General features: G+C 37.4%; 2 protein-coding genes across 2 annotated transcripts; one reads left to right on the top strand and one right to left on the bottom strand.

Moving 5' to 3' along the window:
* The first annotated feature begins 10620 nt into the window (after positions 1-10620).
* col10a1a (collagen, type X, alpha 1a) lies at positions 10621-15389 on the top strand. Its single transcript, NM_001083827.1, is given in 3 exon segments — positions 10621-10701; positions 11056-11197; positions 12991-15389. Coding segments are annotated over 2 exon segments (1968 nt in total). The 5' UTR covers positions 10621-10701; positions 11056-11070; the 3' UTR covers positions 14832-15389.
* Positions 15390-18363: 2974 nt separating this feature from the next.
* On the bottom strand, positions 18364-21955 carry marcksb (myristoylated alanine-rich protein kinase C substrate b). Its single transcript, NM_001015060.2, is given in 2 exon segments — positions 18364-20842; positions 21625-21955. Coding segments are annotated over 2 exon segments (684 nt in total). The 5' UTR covers positions 21712-21955; the 3' UTR covers positions 18364-20245.
* Positions 21956-24690: the final 2735 nt, after the last annotated feature.

Genomic DNA, 24690 nt, shown 5'->3' with positions numbered 1-24690 from the left:
TCAGCAGTCGTTCAGACGCTTCATGCTTGATGAATAACGTCTCAGAGAGCAGTTTCATAGCGTCTATTTCCGAGACCCTATAATTTAGCTGATAATCTAGTTGAGTAGTTCCCATCCACCCTTCCATTCATAAAACTCAAAGTAGCTTTTAGTGGTGGAGTTAGTTTATTGAAATCTTAAATTTGTGTCCCAATCTAGATGGGGTGTATCTTTAGCTCTCACTCAAAAGCAGATCCCTGTTGCATCAACCAATAATTATTGTATAGCATGTTCTGCTGCTGGGTGAGGAAGTGCTCTGGTCATCTAGGAGGTGAACTGAAAATGTTTTCTCATGTGTTTTCATGTACTTAAACTAATGAAAGTCGAACACTGAAAAAAATATTGTTTTCTTACTTAGATTTTTTGTCTTGATTCTAGTCTAAATATCTAAAAATTCTTAAATCAAGAATCCTTTTCTAGACAAAATATTGCCTTGTTTTAAAGGGGTGGTCAACTACAATATCCAACACAATCTCACGGCAATTCGTAACCTTTCCATTTAGTGGCTAATTCGTATGAATTTGTACGATCTAATTTGTACTATTTAATACAATTTGCTCATCCCCCAATAACGGTTGGGGTTAGGGGTGGGGTTAGGTGCCACGCCTCCTTTTTTAAATCGTACCATTTCGTACGACTGAACTCGTTCAAATTCGTACGAATTAGCCACTAAACTGGCCAAAGTAAAATACTTACGTTTTCTCGTGAGATCAGGCTGCAATATCATATTTTATACTTTAGTTGATTTGTAATGTAGCTGTGTGAACATAAACAACATCTCTGAATGTAATATGCTCAAAGTTCAATGGAAAGGGAGACATTGGCTTTTACAGAGAAAGCTTAGCAAAGCCTACAGTAGACAAAGTTTGGCGACAAAAAAAACAACATCCGGGTTAATGAGGTCATGAACCCTTCAGGTTGGGCACATTCACCCCGCACAGAGCTTCTTCTGTTTCTGTATTTAGGCATCCAACGGATATGACACAAAAAGAGAAGTGCTTACAATTTAATTTTAATTATGTTCCAAAGAATAATAAAAAAGATATAGCTCTAGCATTTGACAAAGGAGAGCTTCCAGAATCTCTCTTAGATCAGTGTTGGATTCGGCTAAAAACTCCTCAAAGAAGGAGCAGCTCTAACCATAATAGACAAAGCTGTGGATTGTGAGCCACAACCTGTAAGTGTTTTAATTTGTTAAAATTGATCTATTACATGCACATTTTCCAGTGTTAACGTTATGTTGTAGTGAAGGCGTAAACAAGGATGTAAACAACAAGAAATGCTGTTTGGCACAGATAACCATTTAGCTACAAATTCATATTTATCTGCCAAACCCCTGTAAACACCCACAATCTTCAGCAGTGCTACAGTGTCTCGCTATGCAGCCGCTATCCCTGCGTTCTACAATTCAAATAACAAACTCGCAAAAGATATGAGAACGTTTCATGTTACTTACACAAGCTTATTCCGAATATATGTGAAAGAGAGCTTTATTTTAGAGAGCAGACATGAGGCTCAAACTGATACAACTAACAGCTACACTGACTGACAGTGTATTTACACAATAGCAAAGTGTATGCTAGTAGAGGCATGGCGCTTCCTTGTGACATGGGGCTGACCTGCAAATCACAGCACATTATGTTGGCTGACCAATCAGAGGCTCTTTAGGGTGGGCCTTTTAGAAAAACTAGGAAATATGACAGTTGTTTTCATGTTAGCTGAGTAGCTGTATATAATTAAAAGAAGATATAAGAAAAACTTACATGATTTTCTACAAATGAAGCATGAACACACATTGCTTTGCTTCTTATAAACACAACCAAGCCTTAAAATACACTCTGGACCACCCCTTTAAAAAATAATATGCTAAAATTCCTAAATAATTTGTCATTGGGGTAAGCAAAATAATTTTATGTCAAAAGGACATTTCATTGCCAGATGATTTTGCTTGTTTTTAAGGGAAAAATCAGTTTATTTTGGCATATTATTTAGTAAAACAAGACTATATTGTTTGCTTGTTTAGAAAATCTACATTTAGAAAAGCATTTTTTTGTAAAGATTCAGTCTCGAGCTACTGCTGGCCCTCAATAAAACATTTGTTCGCAAATCGATCAGATGTACTGTCTTCCTTCTTATTTGCAGTGAAAAAACACCATGATTTTACAGAACAAAATGTGATTTCTTTTATTTCTACCAGGATGGTTAGAATTATGAAATATCTATTGTATTTATTAACATGTATTTATGACAAATATGTATCATATCTTTGTTGGTAGCTAACTGAAACTCATCAGCCACTTTTTTTTTTTTTTTTTTTTTATCTTTCTGATGCCAAGTTGGACCCTATTTTGTCTTCAGAACTCCCTTAGTCTACACTTACTCAGATAAATCAGATTGGCTATAGGACTGGTGGAGCTGCTTATTGGTGGTGTTGCTTTTTATGACATTTGCATTACACAATTAAATTGATTTGCTCACAACTAAATCTGAACTACAACTAGACAACTAAATCTGAACTAAACTGAAATGAACTTCAACTGTGACATCTGTACTAAACTAAACTGAAGCCGTTTAATTTTACTAGTACATCAGCATTCTCCACTACTCAACTATTGTAATATTTGTAATATTTGGCTATTAATCTGTATCTGTATGTTTAACTGCTTTGACATAATCTACATTGTAAAAAGTGCCGTTGACATAAAAATTAATTGAAAGAAAGAAGGTCAATTCTGTGAATCAATCTCCCCTTCTGGCATATCCCAGTTGCTCATTCCAGATCTGAAGACTGTGGAAAAAAGTTTAAGTGTTGAGAACTCATTGTAATTTTCAAGAAACTTTCCCAAGACCCAACTAGTCTTTAAACTCAACTGGCACAAAGAGGGATGTACCAAGCAAATATACATATTTTTGCCACCAGCAGCCTCAACCATTGATATACAGCAAGGCAGTATATCCCAATGTTGCAGCAAGAAATCGAGACTCATCAGATCAAGCAACCTCTGACCTTTCCTCCGACCTCTGGCATCAACAAGATATTTTCTCACACAGAACTGCCACTCACTGGATATTTTCTGTTTTTTATGGTACTCTTTGTCAACTTTAAAAATGCTTGAAGTTACTAGTAGATCAGCAGTTTTTAAACTCAGCAGCCTGTCTGGCACAAACAACCATGCAACTTAACCCAGCAGGCACATGACGTCAGATTGACATTGTACCCTAACGACGTGGGACATTGCATTATGTTTGGAAATGAAAATTGGGTTGACGTCAGAACCCAACATCAAGCCAATGTCAATATCCAACATCCGACAGACGTTGCATTTTGGTTACTTTCCATCACAAACTAAAATATCAACGTCTAATAATATTACAGCTTGACGTTGTGTGGATGTTACCAATATGACGTCTATCAGACATTTGATTTTGGTCACTTATAGCACAATCTAAAATCAACAAAATATCAATGTCATTTTACTTTATTATTGGACGTCAAAATAAAATTGTCACTAGACGCTGGTGACCTAAATCTAACCTAAAATTAACATCTTAAGATGTTGTGTGTCTGCTGGGAAGTTGATCAGAGAGTAAAGCAAGCCATTTAAATTGAGCATAATGAATTGGTTAAGTACACAATCTTTCCATACATCTGGCTTTCATGTACTTTTTGCTTTAATTGTGCAGTAATTTATCTCGTAGTTGGTTGTGTTGGTTAATTTCTTATAAAACACTGATTAAAAATTACGATGGATAAATAAATACAGGATTTAGTGCTGTTGAAAAAAACAAACAGGCACTAATGCACTGAGTACACTTATTAAACACTCTTTTTTCTGTAGGTAGACAGTTCATTTCTATGTACAGTATCTTGTTAACTTTCTAAATGCCTGAAATGCAGGCCATAATAGTCATTATAAAGTAAGCCGGTAACCACAACAAGAGAGTCAGAGAGGGTAATGAGTTTAACAGAGGCTGAAACACGTTCTCTATCTTTTCCTCTGTTACTGCAAAGTGAAGTCACCGTAACTTAAGTGCTGTGTCATTTATTGCCTCATGGCATGGCTCATAAAAGTAAAACTAAATCACTCACAAGACAGTATACAGACTTTTAATGATCTATGCAGCAAACAGTAACACAGTTTCATGAGATGGACCCATCTTGACAGTTTTTAAAAAGAGTAAAGACATAAATTAACCGAACCTGAAAATGTAACAAAAAGACTGACTCCACCCATACTTGCTCTGTCATTAAACTAAATGTTAGTAGCATTTTGAGTCACTCGCCTCCTTAGTGGGTTGTAAACACAAACATAGTTTGCAAGAATGGATGTCTGCTGGAGACTTCACTGCAGGAGGTGCAATTACACATTTAGAAAGAACTGTTGTCAGCAGAGGAAAGTGTTCAAGGAGTTAGCACACACTTAAAGCCTACAAGTCTCTTTTTTAAGACTTTAGGTTAAATATCAGTTTTTATGTTATAAAATTTATGTTGTAAACTTGTAAACAAATTATTGTTTAGAAGTTGTATGCAGTCAAAACGTGCAGTGTCAGTTCCACCTTTATGGACCACTGACTGATGACATCACTCTGCATTTGCTTCTCAGCTCACAGCTTCTCGTCAGATTTTCGGTCCAGTCAAATGAGATTCTGAAGCGTAGTTTATTCAATTCACCTATAGCACATGTCTTTGGACTGTGACTTGGAAACCCAGGCGAACATGGGGAGAACATGCAAACTCCACGGAGGAATGTCAACAGGCCCAGCCGGGACTCTAAGCAGTGAACTTCTTGCTGTGAGGCAACAGTGCTAACCACTAAGTCTCCGTGCCGCCCAATTTCCCATTGTCACGACAGATCATATGTGCAATGCTGGAAACGATACTCATTTGAACTACAGAATCCTCCAAAAATTCTCAGCCCAATCCCTCTGGTTTAGATCTACATTGACCTGGTATCTGGGTCACTGCTGCAATTCTAGATTGGCACAAGTCACAGGTCTCCAAATCGATTCCTGAAGGACAACACAGTTTTTCTCCAACCCTAATCAAACACAGCTGATCCAACTAATCAAGGTGTTCAAGCCTACTAAAAACTATTAAGCAGGTGTGAGTTGGAGCTAAACTATGCAGAGCTGCGGCTCTCCAGGAATTAAGTTTAAGATTACTGCTTTAAGCCTTTCTGCACTCGAGATATGTTTTAATTATATTAAATGTTACAATAAAAGAGCAAGACCTCATACAATTGCTTCATGTCTTAAATTTTATTTCAGTTTCTTTTAATTTAGGTAAAGAAATTGTATAACAATTTCTGCAATTTTATTGATATCCCCACAGATGGACATTTGACTGGTCTTCAAATGAAAACTCTTCTTAATCTAAAAGCAACACAAATTACTTTATTAAATTTCAGTCTTTCCACAATATAGCATTAATATTGAAATATTGAGCTTGAGATATCTTGTTCAATTGTTTGGGGTCAAAAATAATGTTTTTAACAAGGATTCATTCCTCAAGGATGTATTAAACTGAGAATGACAATGTAAATACGTTTATATTTTTACAATACATTTTGTTTCAAATAAATCCAGTTGTTAAAATGAAATGTCCTCCTATATATTAATAAATCCTGAAGAAAAAAAATCTTTAGTTTACATAGGAATAAAAACAACAATTGTTTTCAATATTGGTAGTAAAAATCTAGCATGAGCACCAAACGTAGTTCAGAATAAAAAATAAGGATGCATATTAAAATGATATTAGAAGGATCAAATGAGGAGTTAACATGGTTATACTACAGTTGAAGGCCCTCTTGTGAAACTAGTATTCTCTTAAAAATATTTTCCAGGTGCTGTGTAATGCAGAGAATATTTGTTTTAACACATTATTAACCATAATAATTTTCTAAAACTCTTTGCCATGATGACATCATATTTTAGTAGTTATTCAGTAGATTTTCTTTTAGTAGATATTCAGCTTGAAGTACAATTTAAGTTCTTTAGTTAATTAGGCAAGTCATTAGCTAACAGTGGTTTGCTATAGCCAATCTAAAAAAAATATTGATCTTAAAAACAGCTTTGTAAAGATTAAGTGAGTAATGTGCATTTATGCAGCAAATTTGTCGTGTATGGCCATACATCCAAAGCACTTCACAATCATGATGAGGTGTGGTCTCTCCACACCACCACCAGTGTGCAGCATCCACTTGAATGGTGCGACGACATAGGACAACAACACTAGTGCGCTCACCACAAGGGCTGATGGAGGGAATTTGGCCAGAACACCGAAGTTACAGCTCTCCTCTTTAGAAGTGACATGGGATTTTTGGTTTAACATCTAATCTGAAAGAAGTGCTCTCTGAGAGTACAGTACTCCTTCTCCTTCTAATAGCAACCTAGTTTTCTCACGTGGTCTTCCATCCAGGTACTAACCTGTCACGGTTCATGGGTTTGTGTGTTCTTTCTGTATGTTATGTGTCATGCCTTGTGTGTTGTCGTGTGTAAGGGTGTGTGCTTGTTTACCTTTTTGTGTTGCTATCGAATCAGCTGACTTAATCATCCTCCAGCTGATCCCTGTTTCACTGGCTATTCATTTCAGCCTGTGGTTACTGCTGGTTATCAGTCCGTTGTTTGTCTTTGTTCCTGTCTGTTGTCTCTCAGGATTCTTTGTAGTCTGTTCGTCGGTTGGTGTCTTCGTTTGGGCCAGTGGGCTCTCTTTTGAATGTTTCATTGTCTTCTAAACATCTTGTATCCTTTGATACATATTTTTCATTAAAAATACTTGCAATTGGATCCTCTCTGTTTGGTTTCGTGACACTAACCAGCCCTGATTAGCTTCAGCTGTCTTGGGCTGCAGGGGAATTAATTAGGGATTAAGAATGTTTTTATTTTATCTAAAATAAAATAATTTTTCCAGATGAATAGTTATAGGAAATACTGTGAAAATATGGGAAATATTTGAAAAATAATACAATTTTCACATGAGGCCCAATTAATTTTCATAAATGCAGCTGTAATGAACAGCCTTTTGTGTTCCACATAAAAAATACCACAAAGATTTGAAGAGTCTTAAGAGTGTCTCGCTAACAGCTTCTTTAAATATACCATGCTGATTACATGCAGAGATTAATGTGAATAAAGAAAGGAATAGGAAAAATCCTGTCTTGGAAAAAAGAACTAAGCGTCTGAGTATAGCTTGCAATCAAGCATAAGCTCTAGACAGCAGATATTGTGATCTTTTTTTAGATGCCATGTCTATAAAACAGAATTTTCTCATATTCCACAGCAATTTACCAGGTAAAAGATGTTGGATTTCAGACTGCAGAACATGTTAAAACAATGCTTGTCAAATGCAATTACTGTTCAAAACTGTTTAGTATCTTAAGGCACTACTTTGGAAAATTATACTTGATTGAGACTAATTCTGAAAATTGGAGATGTTGTAACAAACTTCATGTTCAGAGAACACTTAATGATACGCTATGTGGCACAAATCTTCCATCGTGTGTGCAAAGGGATCTTCCATTCAACCTTTCCGCCTTCATATGCATGGTATAAAATCATATATGGGCTAAACCATACAGTATGTGTTATTATGTAAAGATTTAGGAGCTGTTGCCTGATGATCATACCTCTAGACCACTCTAGTGTTGTAGAGGCTATGATTAATTGGGTGTGCACGTTTCCCATGCAACCAAAAATAAATGGGGAAAAAATGAAAAGATCCAGCAGCAGCCTCAGAAAGTGAGAAAGAGAGAGCTGTGTGAGAAGACCTAATTTAAGGAAATAAAACATGATGAAAGGACCATAATGGGACGAAATGCGCAGAGATGAAGATGCTGACAAATCCGAAAGCATTCACAACCATGCGTTTAAAGCAAAATATGCGCCCCCTTCTGGACGCCTTGTGAAAGATGTATTTTCCAGAACGTCTTTTTATACATCCTTTATTAGCTGTTTCTGGGTGAAGCACTTACAAAAATACACACGTAAAAAACCATAAACTTGTTTGGCCTGAAATAGTACATTTTATGAAAGCCTCACACACTCTCCGAACAGACAGGCTGAACAAACAGAGTCCAATGTGGCCCCTCTATGTGTATTTTTCTCAAGGAAAAGAGTTAAATGTGTTCTCTAATGGTCAGACGCATTTGGGTTCATCGTGTTTGTTGTTATGAACAGCAGGAGGGTTTTCGTTTACCACACTAACCTGCTGAATCCGTCTTCCCCGCAAATTTTAGTGTTTATTTTCTGGGAGAAAATCAAATGCACCAGACAGTCCTGAAAACTGGGGAAGACGACCAAGTAAAGATGCATCTGGAAAGTGAATTCACTGCTTCATTAGCAGTTTTGTGATGACTGATGTGAAATAAAATAAACAAAAAAAATGAAAAAAATGAACATTTATATGTATGAATTTTATACTCAGTATAATCAAATAAAGAATTAATAATAATAAAATAAATAATATATTTCAAATATATGAATTCAAAAACTGCCACCTGAATTTATTTAATTAACATTTTATTATTAACATCTCAGCCTTGTTTATGTTCAGTTATTTCACTTGCAATGACAAGAACCTGTTCTTGGCCATAAAACTGAAAATGTTGCACCAGACACAAGTCTCTGAGAAAAAAAAAAGCTCTTTTATGGAAGAAAATTTCAGATTACATGCACTGTAAAACCCAAAAAGTTAAGGTAACTCAAACCGTTTAAGGAAACCGAATGCAACAAACCAACTTAATCAGTAAACGAAGCAATTAGAGCACAGTAAAACCCAATAAATAAAGAGAACTCAACCGTTTGAGCAAACCGATTGCTACAAGCCATTTGAGTTAAAAACAAATCTATATAAGTACTTTCAACTTACTCCATTTAAGTTGAAGTAATGAGGTATTTAGTTAACTCATTATCTTCAACACTGAGTTCAAAACTCTTTTCAAATGAGTAGAATTAACTTTCAGTAAATTTTGAGTTAACCCAACTCATTTCATTTGATAAAGTTGATTGTTGGGTTTTACAGCATATGTTTATGTTCAGTTATTTCACTTGCAAAGTGAACCTGTTCTTTGCCTTAAAAGTGAAAATGAACCAGACACAAGTGACTGAGAAAAAAATGCTCATTTTATAGAAGCAAATTTTAGATTACATGACTTTATATAAATTATATGTTATAAATATATCATTATGAATCATATACATTCATTTTTACTTTTATATCTACACTGTAAACCCGATCAGTTAACGCAAACTGTTTGAGGAAACTGATTGAGGTAAACCATTTAAGTTTTGAAACAAGAGTACTGTAAACTTAAATGTTGTGTTACAAACATATATATCATTTCTGTTGATATCATCAAACTTATAGATATTAGTAAGCATTAGATAATATTCAGTATTAGTAACTTAAACATTTTAGGTTCAGTTATCACATCACTATTAGTTCAATTAACTTAAATAAATTAAGTCTATACAACTATATATAGATACTCAAATGGTTTGGTGTTCCTTCAGGCATTTGAATTAAGTTAACCCAAAAATATAATTAATGAATTAATTCATAAATCATTCAATTAGAGTTCTTCTTAATATAATCAGTTTGAATGACCATAACTCTTTTTTTTTCATTGAGTCAAAGTAACTTTTTAATAAATTATAAATTAAACTAGCTTATTTTATCTAGTTTCTCAGTGATGGGTTGCAGCTGGAAAGACATTTGCTGAGTAAAACATATGCAGGATAAGTTGGTGGTTCATTCCACTGTGGTGACCCCAGATTAATAAAGGGACTAATATAATAATTTATACTTGTTATATCAAATGACTAATCATATATAAATATATATTGTCACTGTAAAAAATTCTATGATAAATTAGCCATGACAGCATATGTTTTAGTTCATTGTAACTTATTCAACTGTTAATCATGTTCTAACTTAATTTTAAGTTATTCAAGCCGTTTTAAGTCAGTTTACAAAATATAAGTTCAATGGACTCATAAAGTTAATTTGATTCAGCTTAAAAATTATATATATATATATATATATATATATATATATATATATATATATATATATATATATATATATATATATATATATATATTGTATTTTTGTATTTAGTTTTTTTAATTTAAGGCAAAGATGTTTTTTTTACAGTGTAGTTATATAATAAAAAATGTAAATGTATAAATGTAAACACAATGCTAAAACATAAAATCTAGAAAATCCCTAACTACATACACTACATGAATTATTGTTTACATCATGTTCCTAAAATGAACAGCATTACACACACATCACACAACTTGTCCATACCCTAAAAATGACATTTTTCATGCCAAATATAGGACTAAAATGCATCTTTTGCAGCTTTGAGGGGAGCCTAACAAGATCTAATCATGGGTCTAAACACTCAAAGCAAAAAGCCATCCTGAAGTGACATGCCAACAGTGGGCAAATCTGCCTGGTAATTACAGCCCAGCAATGAGAGGGGAGGTACTAGTGTGGTAGGTGCTTTTTTAATGATGCAAGGGCCAGATATGGTATAAAAACCCTCATCATTGTGCAAGGCAGCAGCAGATCCTGTCTGGCTCATACCACAAGGATATTCAGAAGTGGGAGCCACGGCTGACTTTTTTTTATTTATTTGGAACCCAAGTATGCCGGTAGGTGTCCATTTTTTTCTCTCTTTGGATTTTGAGAGACTGGGCCATAATATTAAGGGATATCTCTCCACTTTGGGTGGAAAATGAACAGTTAACATGATAATTTACATTATATTTAAGTAAAGTTTTCAGTTTATTTTTTAAAACTGTTGAGTTAGTAGATATCTGATCCAATCAAGTGTTTTTGGAGTGTATCTGCAGGTGCAAAATAAAGGATGCTTACTAAGTTAAGCTTTAAACAAGCTATTATTAATAGAATCATAGTTGATATCATTGCATATGATTATTGTTTATGAGAATGTTCCATTAGAATTTTCTACATCATCACTTATAACTGTTGGAATTCTGTTTCAGATTTGACCTCAGAGAATGGAACTACGAGTAGTAAGCATTCTTCTTCTCCTGGTGGCCTTGACGGCTGCCCATGGTGAGAGATATGTTGTCAAGAAGGTGATGAAGGCCCCGCAGTACCAGCCTTACTCCGTGAAAAGCCATGGTATGTGTTTAAATTTGAAAGATGATTTTCTTGGCTCTCGGAAAAGCTGTGTTTCTGTATATGTTTTATGTAAAGAACACAACAATGATGTGTGTGCATAGCAAAGCAGCTCGCTGATTGGTTACCAATGCATACTGCTTCCTCCAATAGCATGGGTTGTAATATTTAAAGCACAGATTTGCTGTATGTAAATTGCTTCATACTAGAAAGAAAGACATGTTAAAGGGATAGTTCACCCAAATCATCATTTACTCACCCTTTACTTTATAAACCGGCTTTAGCTTCTTTCATCTGTTAAACACAAAAGAAGGAAAGCTGGAAACATGTAGCTATTGACTTCCATAGTATTTGCTTTTCCTACAATAGAAGTCAATGGTTACCGGATTTTAGCTTTGTTCAAAATATCTTCTTTTGTGTTCAACTTAATAAAGAAGTTTGAGGGTGAGTAAATAGTGAGTATTTTCATTTGTGGGTGAACTATCCTTTAAAACAGATGCATCATACTAAAAAGTTTATTCCGATTAAATCCTGGAAGTCATTTTTTAAGTTTTAAGGAGTGAAAATTGCATTGACATTCAAATATTATATATATCTTTTGTATGCACAATAGATCTATGTCCACTAAATGATTCACAAACTAAAACTAAACTAAACTAATTTTGCTGAACACCAAGATAAAAGATGTACTGTATGAGGTATATTTATGTAATGTTTAAATGCTTTTTATTTATAAAATCTGCAAAGTTCAAATATAATCAAGTTTAATATTTTATTTATTTAATTATTTTATTCAATCTTTTTTGTTAAGTGTATGCATGTCAAAAGCAACACAAGTGTTAAGAAGTAGTCTGTAGAGGCATGTTGAAAAGTGATTTGTCTGGGTGTGTCATGGCAAAATCTAGACACATCTGTTTTGGTTCATGAAAGCTGTGGCTCTAAGAATGACCTTTGGTATGATGCAGTTTATAAACCAATTGATTTGACCACATGAAGGCAATTATAAAACTGAAGCCCTTGCCGTATGAGTGCAGAAGCGGGACTAGATTCTTCAGTGAAATTGCAAAATGCACTACAAGAATGTAGATTGTAATGCAATGAATATTTAGATTTTTTTATTTATGAAATGCATGTAATACTAGATTTAAAAAACTTAAAACTTTGGCTTCTAAATTTAAATCAAACGTTTTTTTTCATTTAGTTTATTTATCAAAAAAATTATTTTAAAAATTGTAAATCGCAGGAAAAAAATCTGAATACTTTAAAACCATTTTAATGAAGATTTTCTTATTGTATTTAAAGTTTTAAGTGATATCTAAACACTTTTATGAAACATGGGGCTTGAATAAAAAGGCCTTTTTTGAGAATCTACAGAACATACTGTGAGTGCATCCTTATACTGACTCCCTGCTTTATAGAAAGATAACAACTCTCTTAAAAACACTTGTGACAATTTTCTTTAGTAAAACAAGTTCTAAGACAGAAAAGCATTCCGTTTTTAATAGTGATCTGAATTTTGAATATAGCACAGACTGTCTAGAAATTTTAAATATTATCACTTTTTTATTATAGTAGTATATTGTACTTTTGTATTTTAATGTTATTATTGTATATTATTTTATTGTACTGTAAATTGTGCTTTTCTAATCATTGAGTATCATGGCAATATAACTTGTTTCACACACTTTATATTTACATGAAATATGTTCCCCCTATATGAAAACATTAATTGAATTCAAGTGATATGCATATTGATTGTGACTATTGCAACTGATATAATTCTTCTTTTGTTCCAGTTGTATCTGTAGCAGGAGAACCAGGCACCCCTGGTGAGCCAGGACCGGCTGGACCTCCTGGCCCACCTGGACCTGCAGGACAAGATGGTGAAGGTCTGCCAGGGCCACAGGGACCTCCTGGAGCACCTGGGCCTGCTGGGTATTCAGCACCTGGAAAACCTGGTTCTCCTGGTGGCCCCGGAAAACCAGGAGCCACAGGTGCACCTGGACTTAAAGGAGACACTGGTGCGCCTGGTCTTCAAGGCCCAAGAGGCATGCCTGGTCCTTCCGGTAGTCCTGGACCTGCAGGCATTTCTGCAACAGGCAAACCTGGACCAGCAGGTCTGCCAGGTGCAATGGGACCACGTGGTGAGCAAGGTTTTAAGGGACATCCAGGTATTCCTGGTCTACCAGGACAAAAAGGAGAAATGGGGGTTGGGGTTCAGGGGCCAGCAGGTGAGAGAGGTCCAACAGGACCAGTCGGACCTTCAGGGAAACCTGGAGCGCCTGGAGTTGGTTTACCTGGCAAACCTGGAGCTCCTGGTGAAGCAGGCAAATCAGGCTCACCTGGCCGTGATGGGGAATCTGGGCCCATGGGTCCACAAGGTCAAAAAGGTCAAACTGGGGCTCCTGGAGTTGGAATTCCCGGCAAACCAGGTGAAAATGGTGCTCCTGGTATGCCTGGCCCTACTGGTCCCAAAGGTCCACAAGGTGCATCTGGCGCTCCAGGTGCTCCTGGTGTACCTGGTTATGGAAAACCAGGTGAAAATGGTCTAAAAGGTGACAGAGGAGTACCTGGTAGTCCAGGAACAACTGGTCAGAAAGGTGAGCCAGGTGCTAAAGGGCACACTGGATATCCAGGTTCTCCTGGTGCTGTGGGTCCAGCTGGTCCTCAAGGTGCAAAGGGTTTCCCAGGTGAAAGGGGGCAAGCAGGTGATAAGGGTGAACCAGGTCCAATGGGACCACCAGGGCTAAAGGGGCACAAGGGAGAACAGGGAGCCCAAGGCATTGAAGGCAAGCAAGGTTATCCAGGGGCAACAGGTCAGCCAGGTCCAAGGGGAGCAACAGGTGCTCCTGGAGCCAAAGGAGAGTTAGGTCATACAGGTGCTACTGGTGCCCCTGGAACACCTGGATCTGTTGGACCAAAGGGTCATCCAGGGTACCCTGGAGCAACAGGTGAGAAAGGAGAACAAGGAGCTCCTGGAGCAAGAGGTCCTGTTGGCCCAGCAGGTCCTGGAGGCCCACCTGGCCTAAAAGGTCACCCTGGTATTCCTGGGGCACCTGGCCCTGCTGGTTTGGCTGCAAAAGGAATTCCTGGACCTCAGGGTCCACCTGGTCTTCCAGGATCTGAGGGACCTGCTGGAATTCCAGGTCCTTCTGGACCTCCCGGCCCACCTGGTCCTCCTGGTGAGGTCATCTTTGAGAAGGCTCAGGGTGAAACTGCATACCCAGTTCTTGTCAAAAGTCCAGTGTCTGCATTTACTGTTGCAACTGTGACACCTTATCCCCCATCTGGTACTCCAATTAAGTTTGACCAGGTTGTGTATAACGCAGAGCAGCATTATGATCCAGAGACAGGTATTTTCACCTGCCACATTCCAGGAATTTATTACTTCTCCTACAGCATGCATGTGAATGGAGCTAATGCTTTAGTGGCACTTTATAAAAATGGTGACCCAGTCATGTTCACTTATGATGAGTACAACAAGGGATTTGTGGACCAGATGTCCGGTAGTTCTGTACTTCAGCTCAATGAGCAGGACACAGTTTACATGCAGATCCCCGATGATGAGGCTAATGGTGTCTTTGCTGCCGATAATGTCCATTGCTCTTTCTCTGGATTCCTGATTGCCTCAACGTGATAAGGTGACCCATCCACATCACATCAAAACATCACTATTTCTCAAACAAAATTTCCTGTTCTGCAAACATGATGCACAACAGACTGTGCTATTGTTCTGAGAAATGCACGCATCTCAACTTGAAAATGCCAAGCAGTGGTGCCTAAAAGAAGGAAGTAATTTATGTAATGTTATCAGGGATAAAAAGATAGTTAAAACCTTAAAGATTTCAATTTTGTGCGGAGAGTGCATGTGAAGTTGTGTCCTGACAATTTCACATCTTTTCCTCATTAGTTTTTTTTTTTTTGTTGTCTTTTATTGTATTTTGTTTCCTTGTTACTGTCAGTGTCTACTTCAACTTTGTGCCTTATTTTTTACTGTTTACTGTTGTCTTTATAGTCTCACTGATTAAACTAAGAGACTGCTCTTCCTGACATCCTTATATCTGACTTGAATATTGTGAGATGGTGAAAATGCGAAAAAACAAACTCACAAGCAAATAACATCTATAAATGTTATCCCAAATGATTGATTTTGCTCTGTAAACCATTATGGCTGAAATAAAAAAAAACATTTCCTAAAGAATTCTTGTCTGTGTGTTGTTTACATGTGCTGAATATTTTAATGAATTGTTTATTGTGATTATTTAAAAACAATAACTACTAAGTGGTCTACAATGTACAGCAATTTACAATAGTACAAGTATTTAATAAACCTCTTCTGTGTTTTGGTGGTTGCAATAAAAAAAAACTGAAAACTCAACAACTATTTCAGTAGATTTAAAAATAGTGCACTTAAAAATGGAAGAGGGAATTAAAGGAGCATGCTTTGATGACTGTGTTAACTTCACCAAATAGATGTGGGTTAGGTGGAGAGACGAGTCAAACAGAAGCCGCTGGGTGGAGGCAATCAGAAACTGGGAGCCACAAGCCACAGGCAGGCCCTGCATTTGGAGGGTTTGAGGGATGTGGTTAGATAAAAAAAAATGAAGTAAATGAAGACAAGAGCACCTGGAGGGTGAATTCGTTACCATCTGGGAGAGCCGAAGTGGGAGCTACAAGTTTAACATTGCAATATAAGATGAACATCCATCATCTAAACTAGGAACAGGAATATTGGGTGAAAGCACACCCATCATGTGGTTGCTAGATTAGTGGTGCAGTTCATCTTGGAGCATAGAAAATGGATGGTTCTAAATTACCCTTTGCATCTGTGGTAGGCTAAAAACATCCGAAAAGTGTCTGTTAACGTTTATTTTTTTACTTAGAAAGCATTCGACTTTTCTTGGCCTTTAGAAATACAGCAATTACCAGTGGTGAGGGTAAACACAGAAATCTGAGTAAATCCTTAATCTTCTATCAAATGTAATTGTTTTCATTAGGACAATTTGGCACATGGCTCTATATGCTGCTAAACTTTTTATGAATACAATGATCTTTCCTCAGCTATGTTTTTACGCTACAAGTTGGTCCCACACGAACATTACAACACTGAAAAAGGGCCTTTTGCTACTTGTTCAAACTACTTATTTAAAATGAGTTGAATCAACACAACTCTTAAGGTTTTTAGGGGACGGTCCACTTAAATTTGTAAAAACGATGATGGAATGAAAGAACTGTGTGGAACCCAGCATTTTTTATACTGAACATTAAAACCATTGAATATTATTTATAAACAAACTGTAAAAATTGTAGCTAAAAAGTCAGGGAGCTATAATTACCGTAACTGTATTAAACAACATAAATTACTAACATTTGACAATTTTTAATTTATGCCGATGTGTGTTTAATGTAAAAAAATATTTCATAATTTTGCGCCACCACCTCTCAAACAATGCGTGACTGGCTGCAAGAACAATATAAGACAGACTAGGTCATTGGTTACAGGCCCGTAGCCAGGGGGAGTTTGGGTGGTTCAAAAGACCCACCCCTCACTGACAGGTCCATACATGCTCATTGTTGACTGCTGTGCCATAATAAATTGTAAAAATAACCCATCAAAAAGGCATTAAGACCAAGCAGAATCCTGTGTTGGCTCTCGGTACAGAATTTGGGACACCGAATTTAGCACACCATGACTTCCTGTTCTGAAGTCACGTCATGCCAAATTCAGCATCCCAAATTCTGACTGAGGAAAGTTGAATGTGCTGGCCAGTTTGTAATTAGCCAAATAAATGAAAATAGTCTACAGTTTTTTTTTTTCTTTTTAAACTTTAACAGACTGCTATTTTTTCCAATGATATATGATATTATAAATTTGTATTTAAAAATTAAATATTTCATTCATAATTTTTTATTCTAAATCTGTAAAAAATGTTTTTGGTACATCAAAAATTGTGGTTATGATCACCATCCAACAAGCTAAAATGATGCTTAAAATGCCACTAAAATGGCGATGCAGTGGCACAGTAGTGCTGTCGCCTCACAGCTAGAAGGTCGCTGGTTTGAGCCTCAGCTGGGTCAGTTGGAGTCTCTGTGTGGAGTTTGCATGTTCTCCCTGCATTCAGGTGGGTTTCCTCCGGGTGCTCTGCTTTCCTCCACAGTCCAAATACATGCGGTACAGGTGAATTGGGGTAGGCTAAATAGTCCGTAGTGTATGAGTGTGAATGAGTGTGTATGGATGTTTCCCAGAGATTGGTTGCAGCTAGAAGGTCATCCGCCCAGATTAATAAAGGGACTAAGTCGAAATGAATGTCACTAAAATGCAGTGTTTGAACCTCATAAATAAATATAAAATAAGAATAACTGCAAAAAGGTTCTCTTGTTGAGAAAAAAAAAACACCCTTTTCACCAGGCTGGTTATGGACCTGGGTTAGAGGTGACAAACTCAAGACAGCTGTTTTTGGACAATCAGTTTTTTTCAGTCAGAGCAGCAGAAGGAGGGAATAAAACACCAGTAATATTAAAGAAAGTACCACTTTTAGCTCAGCTGTTTGGCTTAAAGAAAATCAGATCAGTAGTTGCATGTTTGATTTTATTTTATTGATGTATTGTATGTAGGGCTGGGCTAATTAGCAATAAGATATCCAATCGCAATAAAATGTATGTCGATAACAATAATCTCTGGACTTTTTTCTCCATACTGATGTAAGAGCCAATACCACAGCAGAAATGTGCAACAATGGGAATCTAGAAGTGTGTTGATGTTGGATATGCACTAAAACATTATCGACCACCAAAAATAGGTTATGCTATTTAATAGACCCTCTCATTTTTGTGGCTTAAGTCATTGTTGGGGTATTCTTTTAAATCTAGAAGCATTAACACCTGATATTGAAATAAACATCTTTGTTCAGTGTGGAAAATAATCCATCAAGGTTGCAGTTTTGCCATATAAACCAGGCCCAATTTTAAGTATATATTGTGCTTTTTAAAAATATTTTTAAACTTGTTACAACTTCCGCCCCAGGGACAACAGATGTAAATTGGCTTTAGCTAACTCTGGCACGTGTCATGTTGTACATTGTCCCTGAATAAATAAATAGTTTACTTCAAATATAAAAATAAATTGTTCAAACAACTTCTATACAATAAGCGGAAAAAACACAAAATTCTTGAGTTTTTGAGGGGACAACTTAATTGTTTATTGTTCAATCAAATTAATTTGTAAAAAAAAAAAAAAAAGAAAGAAAGAAGTTAAGTACACCAGTGGTTCCCAAACTTTTCAGCCCACGAGCCCTAAATAACAATGCCAGTGACTTGCGACCCCCAAATTCCTTGGAGGTGGTTATAAATATACATAGTTGCACACACATCAATAGGCCAGTATAAACACAAGCATATCGACAACACAAAAAAGTGCAAGTCTAACAACCATTTCATTTTCATAGTCATTTATTAATTTAATATTAAACTCAGCTAAGACTGGTGGACACAATGTTTTCAGCACAAGTCTTTTCTTAGTTTAATTTTGGAGAGCACCAATCAGAGATCATTTCCAATGTATTTGATTGCCATAAAGGTGTCAAAGTTTAACCTGGTCCTATAAAATTAATCTGCTGCAGCTGACGCTATTGCTGTGTTTTTAATCTAACGTAAACACATCATTCCTATGAAAAAAAAATTAAAGCTGATGGATTTTCATTTGCAGGTTGTTGTTTATTACTATTAAAAACTTCTATTTTTAACTTGGGTTATGGTTAAAAAAGGGGTAATTCTATTAGTTTAATCACATTTATTTGATTTTAGGAAAATTACCAAGCCACCCCGTATTAGTCCCAGCACCCCCACTTTGGGAACCACTGATCTGAACTCCATGTTGTCCCAACAGAAATTGATTGAAAAGTAAATCAGCCAAAATAACATAAAAAAAATAATAATAATCAAGCTAGACATTTCACATTACTCTTGTAAAATTAAAAATAAATCCCACTTAAGTTTTTTCCCCCCACTAAACGATGACAACTATTAAAAAGGTTATGTTGTACAATCAATACTCAAACAAAACCACTCAAATCATGTCTGTCTAAATCCTTTATTTTTATTTTGAGTGCCCCTAAAATGAAGGGGTAAAAGAAGCATTGTGAACGATTTGCACGCAGTTACATTCCATTTAAAAATCAAGTAGAGATGGTGCTGAAGTATTTACAGGAAAAAAGGAAGAAAAAAAATATCTACTTGACGATTGCACTGGCAACTTTTCAAACATTTGTGGAACTCTGCTGGAATAAAAAACACTTTGACTGCATTACACATGACAGGGCAACGGTTTGATCTTAAACACTTCAGAACATCATTCTCATTGAAACAGGAATATTTCAAGAAAGAGAGAACAAACAAAAAAAACTTCAAATTGATACCACTGAGGGAAAAAAATAACATGAAAAAGCCATTTTCAACATCTTAAAATCCAGCAATGACAAAAGCCAATACCAATACATAATGCTGCGGTATTGCACAATGCAGCTGCTGAGGATTTGAGCACCTGTTTTAGTGATTCATGACAGTAAAAATCAAATGAGAACGGACCGATAACATCTACAAACTGTTCAGCGATGTCGTTTCTGATAGCTCCTTTTTCCACACGCTTGATTTACCCAATTGTATGGCACCAGTACCTTCAACTAACATTTCAACTTAACGTCCTTACAACACTAACAAAGTTCACCTACAAAAGAAAAAACAAAACAAAATTTAAACAAGCAATATTTCTATTAAATCTCACTCATGCGCGCACACACCCACACAACTGCTACAGAAAATTATGAGAAAACATGGGGGGAGGAAAAAAAAAAAAAACAATGTGCCTTTCACTTCCAATCATTCCATCCAACTTCCTTCCTTCAAAATGCCATATACAATGTAGTGGATGGAACAGGAATGGGTGAAAGTATGGGATATAACAGAAGGTTTGAAATGTCATTGGTTTTTGTACAAATTTTCCATGTTTGTGCTCCTCGGACTTCATCTAAAAACGGGCCTTTCACCTCCTCCATCTTACTCTGTGGCAGCGGCTGGAGCCTCTGAGCTTTCTGCGGCTGCTGGTTCCTGAGGAGCCGCCTCTTGCTTCTCCTCAGCTGGCTTTTCCTCAGCTACCTCGCTGGCTGGTTTCTCCTCACTGCTTTCAGCTTTTGGTTCCTCAGCTTTGGGTTCCTCAGCTGGAGTCTCCGCCTTGGCCTCTTCGCTGGAAGCTTCGGGCTTGGCCTCCTCGGGTTCAGCATCTTTCTTCTGCTCTCCATTCTCAGCGGTGGCCGCCGCCGCTTCTCCACCTTCAGCTTCTTTTTTGGCGCTCTTCTTAAAGGAGAAACCGCTCAGCTTGAATGGCTTCTTAAAGGAGAATCGCTTTTTGGTTTTGGCAGGCTCGCTGCTAGTAGCTGCGCTTTCTTCTGTCTTGGTGGAGTCTTCACCATTTGCAACAGCAGAACTCTCTCCTTCACCCTCCGGAGCGGCCTTCTCTGCGTCTGCTTCCTCTGCCTTTCCCTCCTCGGCTTTTACCTCCCCATCGGCAGCATGCTTTCCATTGGCTTGGACATCTTCTGCTGCCGCTTCAGCATTCGGAGAGGCATTCCCGTTGGTTTTAGCATGGCCATTTTCCTGAGGAAACATGAAATGTATAGTTTTTGCATTGTGTATCATTTTAAACTTTTTTGCATACATTGTGCACTCAATAAAAGGTGAAAAGCTGTATTAAAAGTAAGCTATAGGATCGCCACGTGGGTAAAGTCTCATGCACTTTGTCTGGCTGATGCTGTTGCCATCTAAGTGAAAGCGTTGCAAGATGGACGAGTGGATCCTCCAGCGCTGGAGGATCAAACCGAGGAGACCATCGTGTTGAGCACACAAGCAGTCTTACAAGGCCACTTCTCTCACTACAGCCATTTCTCATGTTAAATCTACGGATTGGGTCTCGTGGCTTATTTGTACATCCATTTTATCAACTAGATGCGATAAAGGCGTGGTGATTTTACAGTAATGGCCATCCACGACGGAAAAGCTTGATAAAGCTGCGAATATTAAACATTTTCCAAAGGAAATCCTCGTGTTATCGCCGAATTTCGGTTTAATCACAATTTTTTCATTTACGATTTTAAAATTAACTTGACGTTAAGAGCTCGGCTTGCTTTTGGGTGGTCTGTTACAATAAACGTGGAAATGTGAAAAACAGATTTTCCCCCAACTCGAAGCCGTTCACGCGCACCATTCATTTTTAATCTACAACAGCATCGATATTTACTAAAATTGCTATATTTCGTGGAAACCGGAGAGTCCCTTTGTTGATCGGCTCATTGTTCATTTGAACCGACTTGGTTTTTGGTAACCGCACACCCCCTCATAACATCACACGCCTGTAGAAAGATGATAATTAAAGTTATTACCTGCCCGTTTGATTTATTTGCAGCCTCCGCGGGTTTTTCGGCAGCAGTCTCGTCTTTTGCTCCGTTTTTGGAGATTTGTGCTCCCATGCTTTCACACGCAACAAAGAATCGCAGATCAAATGAATGAACAAAGAGCGCGAGCTTCTCCCTCACAGACGCGTCGCGTGCGCGCTCTCAAGAGCGTCTGTTTTCAAATAAAACCGCGGAAAAGAGAAAGCGAGAGGCGAAGCTGTGATCTACTGATCCCGGAGAAGTAATAATTACAGCACTCTCTTAAATAAAATATATTATTTTGGGATACGAGATGGAGATAATGAAATTGTTCTCTTTTGATAATGAGATGCGAGATACAACGCCCAAATACCCCTGACGTCACATAAAGGCGGCGTGAGCCAATCAGAAGCCTGCGTGAAGCAGGGGGGAGGGACTACAATCACGCACTGGAAGGGGAGGAAGGGCGCGCAACCAGCAACTGGTGATTCAGAACCAGTAAATACAGTCACAAATTGCTTTGCCTTTATTTTTATTTCGAAACATAATTTTCTTGGGGGGGCTTCATGTTTTAACTCAATAAATTTATGAAAAACTCTCTTTTTGATTCATTTTTTACTTCGCAAATGCAAAAACACCGTAGATCTAAATGGCTGAGAAGTATTTGTGAAGCCACATGATCTATGTAGACACCACCTGAGCCAACACACACATTTGTAAGCATTTCATTCCTGATGCTCCAACAAGCGTTGGATTACAATTTTCCAACATAAACATCCAGTCACACATTGCATGCATGATGAATTCATTCTGAGGAATCCTGGTGACCTAGATTCAGTCATAGTTTATTGTCAGCCCAGACGGAGCTGTTTTCAATGCACTGAAATAGTCTAAAGTGCGCTTTCACATCACCATACTAACTCACGTCGCCATGGCAACTGCTCAACATCACAGCAGACTGCTCATAAACAATAATAATATTGTAAATGTGCAATGGTCAAATAAATATTTGTTTACATTGGAACGAGGAAATGATCTTCCTGAATAATAGAGAAGGAGTAAGAAGATTTCAGACCACAAACTAAGATTAAACTGGGCATTTGTCCTTAAAAACATAGATGATCTGTTTTATATATGATTTTAAATAGTCATCTACCAATGTTGGTTAGATAACCTGTCTGTTACAACTTGACTGTAATTCATCCATTCATTTTCTTTTCGGCTTAGTTCCTTTATTAATCTAGGGTAGCCACAGCGAAATGAACCGCCAACCTATCCAGCATATGTTTTATGCAGCGGATGCCTTTTCAGCTGCAACCCATCACTGGGAAACAACCATACACACACATACACTATGGACAATTTATCCTACCCAATTCACCTGTACCGCATATCTTTGGACTTATGGGGGAAACCGGAGCACCTGGAGGAAACCTACACGAATGCGGGAAGAACATGCAAACTCCACACAGAAATGCCAACTGACCCAGCCGAGGCTCAAACCAGCAACCTTCTTGCTGTGAGGCAACAGCAATTGTATAATTGTAGCCTGTTATTAAATACAAATAACCTCAAAGCCTATATATTGTAGCCAGTGGCTAGATTGGTTATTCTAGGTCATGTTTTTATTGGATCACTTGTATATTTTTCAATTTGATGTATTATTTTTTATTTAGATTGGTGCCCAAATAATGGCGACACGGTGGCTTAGTGGTGAACACAGTCACCTCACAGCAAGAAGGTTGTTGGTTTGAGTCCCGGCTGGGTCAGTTGGCATTTCTGTGTGGAGTTTTCACGTTATACTCAAGTTGTCCTGTGTTTCCTCTGGGTGCTTCGGTTTCCCCCACAGTCCAAAGACATGCGCTATGGGTGGATTGAATAAACTAAACTGGGCGTAGTGTATAAATCTTTGTGTGAATAACTATGTATGGATGTTTCCCAGTGCTGGGTTGCAGCTGGATGGGCATCCGCTGTGTATAACATATGCTGGATAAGTTGGCGGTTCATTCCGCTGTGGCGACCCCTGATGAATAAAGGGACTAAGCCGAAGGAAAATGAATGAATGAATGGTGCCTAAATTCAGAAGCATGGTACACAAATTACTTAATATAATTTACAATGACAATTCTATGCTATGAATATTCTAATCTGAACAATATGACATACAGGAGAATAAAAACAATCGAAGGGAATTAGCTAATTTACTGCCACTGTAAGAATAATTAATAATTATGCAATTCATATAAAACATCAGTATCATTGAAGCATCACAAAAGCATTTTCATTCATTCATTTTCCTTCAGCTTGGTCCCTTTATTCACCAGGGCTCGCCACAGTGGAATATACCAACTATTCCAGCATATGTTTTAGACAGCAAATACCCTTCCAGCTGCAACCCAATACTGGGAAGCTTCCATACACACTCATTCATAAACATACACTACGGACAATTTAGCCTGCCCAATTTACCTGTACCACATGTCTTTGGACTGTGGGGGAAACCGGAGCACCCGGAGGAAACCCACGCGAATGCAGGGAGAACATGCAAACTCCACACAGAAATGCCAATTGACCCAGCTGGGACTCGAACCAGCGACCTTTTCGTGCTTCGCCCAAAAGCATTTTCAAAGATAAAAAAAACTCTCTACATAATATAAAGTGACTCAACAAAATATTTACAAGTATAAACTGTATTAAAATATTTCAGAATCTCAGTACTGCTGGCCAACGCTCCAGTAACAGATGTTGATGTAGGCCGGGAGTCCTCTGGCAGAGTTTCATTTTCAAGATTAAAACTGATAATATTGAAAATGCTTGAAAGTCAGCCCAAACCATGATCTGTTTTTGCTGATTACTTGTTTTGAATACATCCGTAGCACTGCATGTCATATGCATTTATTGCCATGTTTAGAACACTGTTGCCAGAGTAAAATACTGTGATTTTCCCCAGACATATAAAAATGTTTACTAGCAGCATGGTGGCTCAGTGGATTTGACTGTCACCTCACACGCAAGAGGGTCATTGGTTCAAGTCTTGGCTGGGCCAGATGTCATTTCTGTGTGGAGTTTGCATGT

This window comes from Danio rerio, chromosome 17 (assembly GCF_052040795.2).
Source record: "Danio rerio strain M-AB ecotype USA chromosome 17, GRCz13ab, whole genome shotgun sequence".
Classification (NCBI taxonomy): Eukaryota; Metazoa; Chordata; class Actinopteri; order Cypriniformes; family Danionidae; genus Danio; species Danio rerio.
Note: the sequence above shows the minus strand (reverse complement) of the source record. Positions and strands in the feature narration are given on the sequence as shown.